Source organism: Squalius cephalus (assembly GCF_949319135.1).
Source record: "Squalius cephalus genome assembly, chromosome: 12".
Lineage (NCBI taxonomy): Eukaryota > Metazoa > Chordata > Actinopteri > Cypriniformes > Leuciscidae > Squalius > Squalius cephalus.
Window position 1 is genome coordinate 25,816,285 of NC_137133.1, and position 12,864 is coordinate 25,829,148.

General features: G+C 45.0%; 1 protein-coding gene across 8 annotated transcripts in view; it reads right to left on the bottom strand.

Annotated features, from left to right (window-relative positions):
* Positions 1-12,864, bottom strand: part of rock2b (rho-associated, coiled-coil containing protein kinase 2b) — a 77,632-nt gene that overhangs the window by 18,263 nt on the left and 46,505 nt on the right. For 4 of the 8 annotated variants that reach the window (XR_013822894.1, XM_079887732.1, XM_079887733.1 and 1 more), the window contains exons 27-32: positions 7,572-7,772; positions 4,936-5,003; positions 4,764-4,852; positions 3,687-3,765; positions 3,328-3,592; positions 2,367-2,643 (exon numbers count right to left, since the gene is read on the bottom strand). Coding sequence is in view for 6 of the 8 variants with exons in the window: in XM_079887732.1 (XP_079743858.1) it covers positions 2,367-2,643; positions 3,328-3,592; positions 3,687-3,765; positions 4,764-4,852; positions 4,936-5,003; positions 7,572-7,772 (979 nt within the window). In the remaining 2 variants the exon portion in view is untranslated. The remainder of the gene's footprint in view (positions 1-2,366; positions 2,644-3,327; positions 3,593-3,686; positions 3,766-4,763; positions 4,853-4,935; positions 5,004-7,571; positions 7,773-12,864) is intronic. The other 4 variants (XR_013822895.1, XM_079887737.1, XM_079887735.1 and 1 more) reach the window with 1 other exon arrangement.

Here is a 12,864-nt window from a genome sequence, read left to right on the forward strand (position 1 = left end):
AGTGAAGGGGGCTGCAGAAAATAGCCTGAGTGATTACCTTGAGCACCAGAATCTGATGTGGGGCCCGATTTGGTAACAGCAGGTGTGAATGGGGTTGAAGTGGCCATGGGGGTTGGTTTCAGTTGCTGAGTGCCAGGACTGACAGAGTGGATTTCATCCCACCGTTTAAGTAAGCCTCGCTGTAGTTCCAGCGAGTCGTTCAGACACTCACGTAGCTTTTCAACCTCCGACTGCAGATCCTGAACTTGGTTTTCTAGGTCCGCAGTAGTGCGGTGGGGGACAGTGTACCCAGTCAAACTTATAAGGTCCATGTCTGGGTCAAAGTCAGAATCACCAGCTTGTGTTTTTGGGCGAGTTGCCATTATCTGCACTTTTAAGTCAAATACCTACAATGAAATCAGCTTTAACGCTGTCAAGGAGCAAGAGTAATATAACTGCCCAACTTTAAACTTAATAACAAAAGCTCTACTAGAATACACTTAGCACTGCATATGAACAACACGTGCACCAAACGCATTAAATACCAAAAAGTATGGCAATATGAGAAAATCAATGAAAATGTGATACTACAGTGGCACAATACAGGCAACTCAAAACTTCAAATACATTTAACTCAATATATATATATATATATATATATATTTTTTTTTTTTTTTTTTTTTTTTTTTTTTGATAGTCACACGGTTCTCCGAAATACTCACAGAGTCCAACTCACAGAGTCCAACTCCCCGAGAGAAAATTATGTTCGCGAGTGTTTAGCAGGCCGTCAGCAGACACATATCCAATGCACTCGGCAGGCAGGGAGGCAACGTGAAGTTCACACAGTTATCAGTTCTCACGGCTGTAATCACGGTAGCTTTAGCTCTAGCAGAAGGGGACACGTGCGTCGAAGAGGACGGCGAAATACACACTCACGCGGACACCCACGGTGGAGAAAAGTACAAAGCAGTCCGGTCCGGTCTAGTCCTTCTTCGCGTGCCCACGCGAGGTCCAGGTAATAATGTTCGGGCGCCAGTTGTAACGTGGAGTTGGAGGGAAGCTAAGCCACGAGGCTATTAGCATAGCTCCGGCATGAAATAAAGTAGCAAGGCAGGAGATGAAGTGGAGGGATTTCCACACTGTATATTTATTTCTCAGATACAGACCATACAAGCCAGGTCTCACGGCATATAAACTATTACCTTCAGCAAAAATAATAACCGGACAGAAATGTTCGTGACCTATAGCCTTCACCAGCGTCCACATTACTCGAGTCAAGGAAGTCGAGAGAGGGTTAAAGGTGATACCCAGTGACAAAACAAAAAGGAGGCACCACCGTGTGGTGTCAACTGGTAATGCTCCGCTACACTCCGGCTGTTACAACTGGTATGTTATTTTGTCCCCATTGTAACAATATATATATATATATATATATATATATATATATATATATATATATATATATATTTTTTTTTTTTTTTTTTTTTTTTTTTTAAGAATTTTACGCTGCTTTGTTTCTAAGTAACCACAACTGCCAAGCTCTAAAGGCCTGTTCACACCAATAACAATAACTATAAAGATAACAATAATTAAATGAGTGTCCACTCCAGCAGACTGACTGTTCTAAGCACGCACTGCAGCTTTGCTGTCTGACACTTTAAATGCTCAAACTCTTAAAGCAGGGTGGATTCTGACTGGCTGTCAATGTTCTTATCGTTCATCAGCTGGAAAAAATACTTCTGAAAGTGATACCAATTGTTTTTCTGTGCGTTCTAACATTAAAGTTGTATATGGACTCTGCTATTCTTTTTCCTTTAGAACAATGTTTAGAACTACATATTTATCGTTATCATTATATTTACCGTCCTTAGACGATAACTATAACAATAAAAATGGACAAAAAAACGCCACAAGATTACTGCAAGTAGTTTATTCATTCAGTTCCTTTTTCACTAATTTAGCAAATGCTGATATATAAAGCAAAAATAAGGAACTATACAAATATAAGTGATTCATTATAAGAAGCAACATCATTAGTAATGCTGAAATACACATTTTGAAAAGATGAGCAGAAGAGTTCAAGCTAATACAAAAGTGTAAGTAGGAAACAGTAAAGCAGATTTTAAAGATTATAGAAAAAGCCTTTGTATAAATGGTTATGAATTATGCATTGAGATGTTCATGGAAGAGCTGTGTCATCAAACACTGATAAAAGATCAGCCTATTCAGACAAAATTGTTGTTAAAAAAATGGCATGGATTTGGCCCCTACATTATATCATCTTAACAGAACTGTATCATATGTTACATGATAGTGTACCTTCATGTAACAGAACTCTTACTCAAGCTCCTTTTAATGAACCTGTTGATCTGTCAAGTGGTTCTCACCTGGTCTTGGTTGAGGGCTGCTGTCTGGTGGAATGCACTTTGACGGCTCCTCTGTGTGAAAGCCTGGGAGATGAATGGGAGGACAGAGGAGGAGAGGGCACAGGGGACAGGCCAGTTGGTGATGCCTCAAGGGCGGGAGAGGCTATAGCTATGCTTGAGGAGTGGGCTATTGGTTTACGCGGGACCCGCTTGAGTAATCGGTTGACCCATTTCTGCTGCTCTTCTGTGGAGTTGGCCAGCAGCAGCAGCTCTTTCGCAGTGGACATATCATAGTTCACTGGAGAAAAAAAAAGGCCAAACAAAACAGGTTAGTTTCAACCCAAAGTACACAATGGGGATGTACAAAAGTCCATGTTTAAATAAATAAACAAACTTTCTACAAAATTATTAAGCAGCACAATTGTTTTCAACATTGACAATAATAAGAAATGTTTCTTAAGCACCAAATCAGCATATTAGAATGATTTCTGAAGGATCATGTGACACTGAAGACTGGAATGATGCTGATTTTTTTTTTGTCATCATAAGAATAAATTACATTTACAACAAAATATATTAAAAATAGTAAACAACAATTGTAGTTTATTTCGATAACATTTTCAGTGAATATTACAGTTTTTACTGTATTTTTGATCAAATAAATGCAGCCTTGGTGAGCATAATAGACTTCTACTCATCTACTAAATCTTACTTTTGAATGATAGAGTAAATAAATAAATACATAAACAATAAGAATTTTTTTTTTTGAATCAATAGTATAAAAAATATTTTATAGCCATAATCTTTATCTATAATGCAGTTATAATATATACAGTCTATGTATATAGTATAACATTGAAAAATTACAAATATAATATGAAAAAAATGATCTATATTAATTATAATTATTATATAGCAGAGCAAATTATTAAATTTTCTAATGTTTAAAAAGCTATAGTGAGTGTGAGTGTGACCTCCTGACCTCTGCAAGGAGCAAGGACCTCTTCCTTGCGATCTATGTGGTCTTTATGGCATTTAACTCGGCACCGCCTGCACTCCAGGGCTGGTGGGGGTTTGAAGACGTGCCACAGAGGCCTTGGACATGCTTCACAGCTAGAGGGGAAGTGGTAAAGCGTGAGCACGAACTCGTGACCTTTGTGTGGGATATAGGACGTCCTTTCAGCTGCTAATAAGGGTTCCACAGCAAGCTCCTCTTTCTTGCTCTCCCCCTCATTAGCATATAATATCTACAGACAGAACAGAAGATGAAAACCGAGGTTTAATAAAGTTAATATCAAAGCATGCTACAACATTTCTTGTAGGACAAATGAATCATGTTACCTGGAAGATGCGTGGGATTTCTCTGGGATCTGCACGGTACACGTCTGTCTGAGTGACAGGTCTCACATGGAAGAGTTTGCTAAGAGGGGAAAATGAGACATTAAAAATAAAGGCTTATGGTGTGCAAGAGAGCAGTAAATGTGTGTACTCAAAAATATTTAGGCCTAAATTTAATATTTATGTAATTGAATCACGTATAAAATTTCCATCCATTTGGATTACACAGATTTTAACATAAATAAACTACAGATTTTCACATAAACAAACTATTAGAGTGGTGCAGGGATGATGTATTTTTGTAGGCCAAAACCTGAAATCTTCGTCCTGAAGTCAATAGGATTTTTGAATGGGTTTTTGGTTAAATGCTTTAAATAAGGACTGAGGAGAACACGAGCTCAAGATATTTTCACGTTTTATTCTACAATATGACATACATCAGTAATACCCTCTTGTGATTTTTTTAAAGCCTTTACTTGTCTTGTAAAAGGCGGTTGCTAACAAGTGGCTAAATGGGACAACAGAGATTGTCTGGGATGTTAAACATCATCACGCCAAACAGGTAAACTCATCTAAAAAGTTGTGTTTATTTGACTATCACTTGATTTAAATACACAATAACCAAGTTTATATATTTATCATTAAATCAATTCAATTACTTTCAATCTCATACATTTTTACTAACTGAATATTGCTTGTTCCACAGCTAGCCATATTTTAACCATGTTCATACTTTTTAACTCAATAAATGTAATTGTTTTGAACAGTTTTAAGCTGATTCGTTTGAACAAATGCAGTTTGAAAATATGATTTAAATATCAATATATCATACTGATATATCGATATTTTAAATATCATCAAATAGATGCAAATTGTTAATAAACCAAATATGCCTTTTTGAGTGCAGATATATTGCTTGTTTCATTGATGACTGATAAATATGCATCACATTAAGTTTATTAGTTTATATGTAAACTGTGTAATGCAAAATAATGGACATTTTTTATGCAATTTAAATACATAAATCGTAAATTTAGGCCAAGATATTTTTTGATTGCGAGTAGCATTTTCCAAACTCACTCTATGTCCAGAATCATGAAGGGGCTGGCCTGCTCTCTCTCTTGCTCTGAGTCATAAAACAGGATCTTCTTGCTGCTGACCACCACATACTGCAATTTACACAGAGATACATGCAAAGATGATCAGACAGGGTTTGTTGATGCGATGTGAGTGTGTATGTTTAAACCTTTACCTTCTTTTCCCATCCAAACCGTTTGGTGTTTTTGGTAGGCATTGAGAGCCATCCCTCAAGATTAGAATCTGTGGTTTAAAAAACAACAACAGAAGAGTATTTTATACATTAGAGAACCACACAGGTTTGAATATGACAAGCAGAGCAAATTTTTCTTAAAGCAATTTCAGAAACTTCAGAAACATCTTTCCCAGGTGCAGAATGCAACCTGTACTAGAAGTCTCTTGGAATAAAAAGGTTTTGCTTTCCGGAGTGTTAAAAGTGCAGTATGTGATTTCTGAGAAATGCTGTTGAAAGTGGATCGGAACGTGCACCACAACACACTGGGGGAGGAGAGAGTGAGCAAAAGGGAGATTTGAAGAAAGACTTAAAAAAAGAGATGGCTGAGAGACTTTACCAAAGAGAAAAGGTCAGAGGAATATCACTGGGCTATGAAGGGCTATGATCAGTCATAAGATTTTTTACCAGTGTTAATATTAGAAAAGCTTTCCAAAGCTGGAGAGACCTAAGCGGGAAGGCCTGAAAACGGACGCAGAGATTGCGTTGTTTCTGCTCCATACCTGAGTAACATTGGTTTTACTGTGTTTCACAGAATCAAGATATGTTGCTGTAATGTTAGCTGTAGAAACAGGACAGTTTTGTGTCTCATTGTCTGGAGCTGGTATGCCGCTGGCGACTCACAACAAACACTTACTTGTATATACTCTTGTGTACTGTATGTTCAATTTTTGTTCTTTCTTTGTAGTTCGTTAGTTATCTTCGCTTTATTTTCCGCAAAGCATTATTTGATAGAGACATCCACTCTTGCATTGCGTGTTTAAGCATTTTGGGGGTCGAGCAATGAAGGAAGCGGTGTATTTGTTTGGGTTGATTTCAGATATCAACACTGTTTCTCAGAAATCGCTGACTGCACCTTTAATGGACTGTTTTAAAACATGCAAGGTGAGTAGTGTGATTATGTGCAAAATAATGTCACAACTAATGAGCATCACACCATGTTGGAAAGTGTGGCTGTGGTTCAAAACATAGTGCAGTGGTTCCCAACCTCTGTCTTAAGCCACCGCAGGAACTTTCCCTAGAAACTACGTTCTTTGGGGTGGTCCTTGGTGCGTTTCGACCGCAGGAACCAGGGTCTAAATTAAGTTCCGGGTAAAAATTCCCCATCAGAAAGTCCCTGCTTGCGAGATAGAACTTTTTCTAAGTTCAGGAACTTTCAGGGTGGGAGTTGGGTGCTGAACATGCTGATTGGTTGAGTTCATGCCGCATTTTGATTGGTTGACTCCATGCAGCATTTCATTTCAACCACCATTTTAAAAAATCTGTTGCGATGCGTGCAGTCCTACTTCACCGGACTAATTTGCCAAATCTTCACGGTACTTTAGACCGCGGTGGGAACACAGAAAGCAACAGGTCTGGGGGAAAAAAGTTCCTGGGACAAATTGTTCTGGGTAATTTCGGTGGAAACGCGGCTTTGCATACTCCAACAGCCCCATTAGGGCTTCATCATCATCAAAACAGAACTGTTGTAGAGAGGATATATTCTGCTACGAGAGTCATCTACACAATTAACTCATCTTAATATCTAAACTATTTTTGGTAACATTATTTTGCAGTGTTCTGTTACATGCACTTACTATAGAAATAACAGTAAATTATGCTAATGCTAAACTAAACCCTTTTCTTAACCCTAACCTTATAGTAAGACCTATTATGCCCTTTTTCAAAGACTTAAATTTGTTTTGTGGGGTCTACTAGAATAAGTAATAATGTTTGATTGTTGAAAAACACATTCTTTTTCACACATTTTACAGCAAGCTCTTTTAATTTGCAGCCTGTCAGTAACGCTCTATTTAGTTCCAGTCTCTATGAAGCCCCTTCTTCCGAAAAGCACAAAGTGCTCTAATTGGTCGGCTGGACTAGTGTGTTGTGACTGGCCACGCCCCTTACACAACAGCAAGTTTCAACACACTACTAACGTGTCAACCAGGCCTTGCCCCTTTTATTTTGTATGCCTTGGGTGGGAATTATTTTATTGAGGAATATTGTGACATGCTCGTTCCCAGAAGAAAACTCAAGACTACAACTGAGGGGTTTCAGGGAGTTCAGGAACAGTGCTTTCTGATATAGAGAATAACTCCCTTTGGAGTAACTTTGTGCTTTGTAACTTTGCAGACCTTTTTCATGTTTAAACGACAACATTACACACTGAAGAAAGTCGAAAATGCAAAAAAGCATAATAGGTCCTCTTTAAATTTCTCAGCATGTTATGCCATTAAATACATAAATTAATCAATAAATAAATATTGTTTTAAGTATTTGCATTTTTTGACATACCTAATCATTTTTAAGTCATTTTATATAGGTTGAACAAAGCAATTATAGGTTAAATAAAGCAAAAGAGAAATATTTCCAAGTACTTCTAGAAACCTGCTTGGGGTATGTGTATACCTGGTTGGAAATCACTGACCTAGTGAGCTGCCTACCAAGTCAGCATTTTTTGGCATCATAGGCTCATTTGAACCTTCACTACGCCCAAAAATGCTGTCTAGGTGTTCAGTATTCAAACTCCACACTGCATAAAAGTGAACGAGAGCAAGGGGCAGTATGCGTGCTAATTTGTTTCCATGCAGGGTCACCTGCAGTCTCTTGCTCAATAGGCTTCTCATATGTCAGGGCAGGCCTTTGCCTCCACTCGTCTTCCTCATCCTCCTCTTCCTCTGAGTCGGAGGGGAAGCAAGAAGTGATCTGGCATGGCCGGGTATCAATACACACTGACTTGGAGCTCCGTTGGTACGTGAAGGACATAGACTCTGAGGTGTGTGAGTGTGTGATGCGCACTACACCGGCATCAAGGTGAGAGGGAAGGAATGAAAGAAGAATGAGGTAAAGAAGCAAAAGGATGAAAATCACCTCCATCCCCAGCTCCTCTCGTCCAGTCACGATTTGGCATTTTCTCTGAATCAGACTAAATTCTTGAATTATGTTGCACATTAAAATATTGAATTAATTATATATCTGCAATACATTCATGTTGGTTCTGTTCAGGTTACTCTAAGGGAGGTTATTGCTGCTCTTATCCATGCTAGGCTGCATGGATGCGCAGGGAGTTCTTGCCCAGAAAAGAACCCTACCGAAATGAAAGGATGAATAAATAACTGACAATTGATTTGCCGGGTGTTTTGAAGTTTGTTTTGAAGTTACAGTGGGTGCTTCTAAAAAAAACAGTGAAGTTCTCTTACGAGAGGTCTCTCGTATTGCGTAAGGTTAGCTTACGCATCGGGAAAGTCTTCTTTCTTCGAGATCTGAAGCCAAAAAATTATCCTTAATTTTGTATACATTGTCAACGCAGTGCAGCAGCCGACAGACCTAGGCAGGCTGTATAAGCGTGCTCATTGGCTGCTCGGCGGCAACTGCTTAAGCCTATCGGTGAGCGCTCTGAACGCGGCAACCAATGAGGGCGCTTCGCGCCCTCCGCACCCTTCTAACCGTCAGAATGGGTGTGGCCAGCGTGTATATATTCAGCGCTCATAGGCTAAAATTCTGATTTTCTTGTCTTCAGCGACGCTCTTCGCATCGCTGGATCTTGAGAGCCGCCGCCGTTGAAACCAGCGACCAGCAAGCTTAGGACAGCGCCTGAGGAAGCCGGCCGTCTTCGCCGCCTTCAGCCATCCGTGCCTGCTACGCTATCCGGCGACATATCCTTTACATTATTACTGTTTCTGTGTGTACTCTAAAAGAGCACGAGGCGTTTTTGTAAAAACGCCTCGTTTTTGCGGCTCGTGCCGCGCCCCGCTCAGCAACGGAGACCGCCACCTCTCTGCGCTCTCCGCCTGGGCCGCGGGCACGCCGCCACCGCACTCTCCGAGTGCGAAGAGCTTTCAATGTCGACCCTGCGGGCTCGACTTGAAGCTTTCGACCAAGCTGTCGCTCCGCCTGTCCCTGCCGGGCCGCGCAATAAGAAGCGCCGCTCGCAGCGACCACCGGAGACTGTTGTGACTGAGGAGCTCGCCGGAACCTCTCCCTCGAGCTCTCTCTCGCCCTCTCCCTCCCGGCCGCTCAACCGCCGGCTCTGCCCGCGCCGCCGCCGCGTCAGGAGATGAGGCGAATGTGATAGATACCCGTACTCTCCCTCTGTTCGAGCCGTGCAACTACACCGCTCACAAGGGATGGCAGAAGCGGACGGTCTCGGAGCGAGTTTCCTCTCCCTCTGTTCGAGCCGCGCAAACTGAGCCGCTCACGAGGGATGGCAGGAGCGGACGGTCTCGGAGCGAGTTTCCTCTCCCTCTCTTCGAGCCGCGCAAACTGCGCCGCTCACAAGGGATGGCAGGAGCGGACGGTCTTGGAGCTCTCTTTACGTTACAAGAAAGCTACTCCGTCCTCGCGCGTCACTCACCGGTGTAAGGGGAACAGAGTGTTTTCGTCCCGCCGTGGCCTGGACTATAACCTCCATTCTCACACATTTCTCAGTCCCCTCTTAAGTCAGGCGACTGGAATTGTTACTATTGCAGTATACGAGCCTGTTATAAATACACGCTCGCCTGCAAGCAAACGCCGTCACAAGGCATGATGACGCTAACCGAATACTAATGTATTCTCCCCTGTGACTCAGTGGCGGAATCCTAGACTGTCAAGCTAGAGACCGGGGTTCGGTCCCCGCTCTCGCGGCAGTTAAAGTTTATGCTGTTCGCTTCTCCGAGCTCGCGGCCAGTTTTTCTTACATACAGAAAACAAGCCCGCTCCTCTCCCTCGTTGGGCCGCGCAGATTGCGCCGTTCAAGGGATGACAAAGCGGACGGTCACGAGCAGCGTTCAGCGTGCGCGCCTCACTCGCCGGCGAAAAGAGAAGAGAGTGTGTTAGTCTCGCTACGGCTGGACAACCGCCAATCCTCACACATTTCTCAGTCCCCTCTTAAGTTCAGGCGACTGGAAATATTACTATTGCAGTAAACGAGCCTGTTTTAAACACACGCACGCCTGCAAACAAACGCCGACGCGACACATGAGGTCGCTTTTTATATGCTCGCGCTAACTGAAAGCTTATGTGTTTTCCCCTGTGGCTCAGTGGCAGAATCATACGCTTTCATGCGAGAGATCCGCGTTCGATCCCAGCTCTCGGGGAAGATAAAATTTTATGCTGCTTGCTTCTCCGAGCTCGCGGCCAGTCTTTCTTACTTACAGAAAGCGAACCCGCCTCTCGCACCACACCTTCTCAGGGTGCTCGAGTATTTTTGAGCGTCTAAACACGAGAGAAGAAAAGACGGTTAAATCCCGCAGCCCTGCGGCTGGACCACCGTCGAAGCTTAACGCTCTGTCAGTCCCCGTTGCCACGGCTACTGCAGCTGTTTACCCCGCAGTCAACGAGCCGGTATCTACCCGCTCGCCTGCGCGCATCCGCCGTTCTCACGGCAACCCAGAAAAATTTCAAAAGAGCATATGTCTGGTTGCACGGCTGACGCCGTATGTGTTTCTAGTACAGTGAATGTGCCCACGTTCTGTGCTCACCCCTGTACACAAGCACTATACATCCCGTGTCTCTCACAGAGCCCACTCTCATGAAGCAGGCAAAAGCCGCTTTAGTGTTAAAAGTAGGTCACGTGTCCACTTCTCCGTGCCCACACCTACTCACTGCCCGCTCTGTCACACGGCCTCGCACGACCGGTCATGTTTTAAATGTAAGTCCTGTGCCCGCCCTCGAGCGCTCACACATACTAACTACATTTTCGCCCCGACGCCGACATCGCGCGTCGCGCCTCACACTATATGTTCCCCGTCCAAAGCCACCGGGACACTGTGTGTAAAATGGCCAGCTATCGCTGCGTGCGATCCGCCGTATCTAACCACCAAGAGCGCGCGCGCCGCGCCCGCCCCTGAATGTAAGTCCTGTGCCCGCCCTCGAGCGCTCACACATACTAACGAACATTTTCGCCCCCGACGCCGCCATCGCGCGTCGCGCCTCACACTTTATGTTCCCCGTCTAAAGCCACCGGGACACTGTGTGTAAAACGGCCAGCTATCGCTGCGTGCGATCCGCCGTATCTAAGCACCAAGAGCGCGCGCGCCGCGCCCGCCCCTCCGTTTCGAGCTCTCGAGCCCGCGATGCGCGGCGATCGGAGCCCGGAGGCCATTCTGCCCCTGGCTGCACACGCAAAAGCGTGGGAAACTATTCCAGGCGCATCAGAACGGGTGCTAAGCACAGTAAAACAGGGCTATACTATGCAGTTCGCTCGCCGCCCTCCGCGCTTTCAAGCGCGTATCGAGACCAGAGTGAATGGGGAAGTAGCACATCTACTTCGAGCAGAAATAGCTACACTTCTGTGCAAAAGGGCTATAGAACCGGTTTCCCCTTCCATGAGCGAGTCGGGCTTTTACAGCCGTTATTTCCTCGTTCCCAAGAAGGACGGAGCTCTCAGACCAATTTTGGATCTGAGACGTTTGAACAAGGCTCTTATGAGAAGACCGTTCAAAATGCTCACAACCAGACAAATTCTCGCGCAAATTCGCCCGAGGGACTGGTTTATATCTCTCGATCTAAAAGACGCGTGCTTTTCAGATCCTGATAATACCCCGTCACAGGCCATTCTTGAGATTCGCCTTCGACGGTCAGGTATATCAGTACACGGCCCGCCTGTCGACACAGCGCGCGCGCTGCATTCGACGCCTGGCCGCATCCCTCCGGCCGGGCAGCACCGTACCTCTCAAAACATTTCAGAGGTTACTAGGTTGTATGGCCTCAGCCGCAGCAGTGCTTCGGCTGGGTCTTTTACGAATGCGCCCGCTACAACGCTGGCTGAATGCCTGAGTGCCTCACAGAGCATGGGCTTCCGGCGGTATCCGCATCAGAGTGACTCAGAGCTGCGTTTCAGCTCTGAAGCCCTGGTTAGCGGACGACTGGTACCAGCGGGGAGTGACAATGGGAGCTATCTCACACCGCAAAGTTATCTCGACGGACGCTTCCACCTCAGGCTGGGGCGCTCTGTTCGAGGGCAAACCGGCTTTTGGCCTGTGGTCAGACCGGGAAAAATGCCTCCACATAAACTGTTTGGAGATGATAGCGGTCGAGAACGCGCTCAGGCGCTTCCTCCCATTCATACGGGATCACCATGTGCTAGTCCGCTCGGACAACACGTCCGTGGTATCCTATGTGAACCGACAGGGCGGTGTCAGATCCAGGAATCTGTGCAGGCTGACAGAACGCCTTCTCATGTGGGCTTACCGCTCGCTGCGCTCGCTGAGAGCCGCGCACGTGCCGGGCCACCTGAATGTCGGTCCAGACAGACTGTCCAGGGACAACATTCCCCCGGGAGAATGGTCTCTGCACCCCCAGACAGTCCAGTTTCTCTGGCGCCTATTCGGCAGAGCGGAAATCGACCTCTTTGCGTCGAAAGACAATGCTCAATGCCCGAAGTTTTATTCGAAGAGCGAGGACGCGCTGTCCCAGACATGGCCCAGCCTCCCGCTGTATGCTTTTCCTCCGATCTCCCTGTTGCCACAGGTCATTTCGAGGATCAGAGAAACGCACCACTCAGTGCTGCTTATAGCCCCGCGATGGGAAAACCAAACTTGGTACCCCAGAGCTAGTGAGGCTGTCGCACTCACCCCCATGGCCGATCCCGGTGAGAAAGGATCTCCTCTCCCAAGCCGGTGGATCGATCTGGCATCCCCATCCAGAGCGCTGGTCGCTGCATGCATGGGTGATCAACGGATACCCGTTGACCTGTCAGAAGGGGTCATGAACACGATCACACAGTCGAGAGCCCCCTCCACGAGACGGCTCTACGCGTCTAAATGGTCGGTGTTTTCTAAATGGTGCGCTACTAAAAACTTGGATCCGCAAGCATGCGGGGTCCCGCGGGTGCTCTCCTTCTTACAAGAGCTGTTGGAAAAGGGCAGATCCCCTTCCACGCTCAAAGTATATGTGGCCGCTATTGCA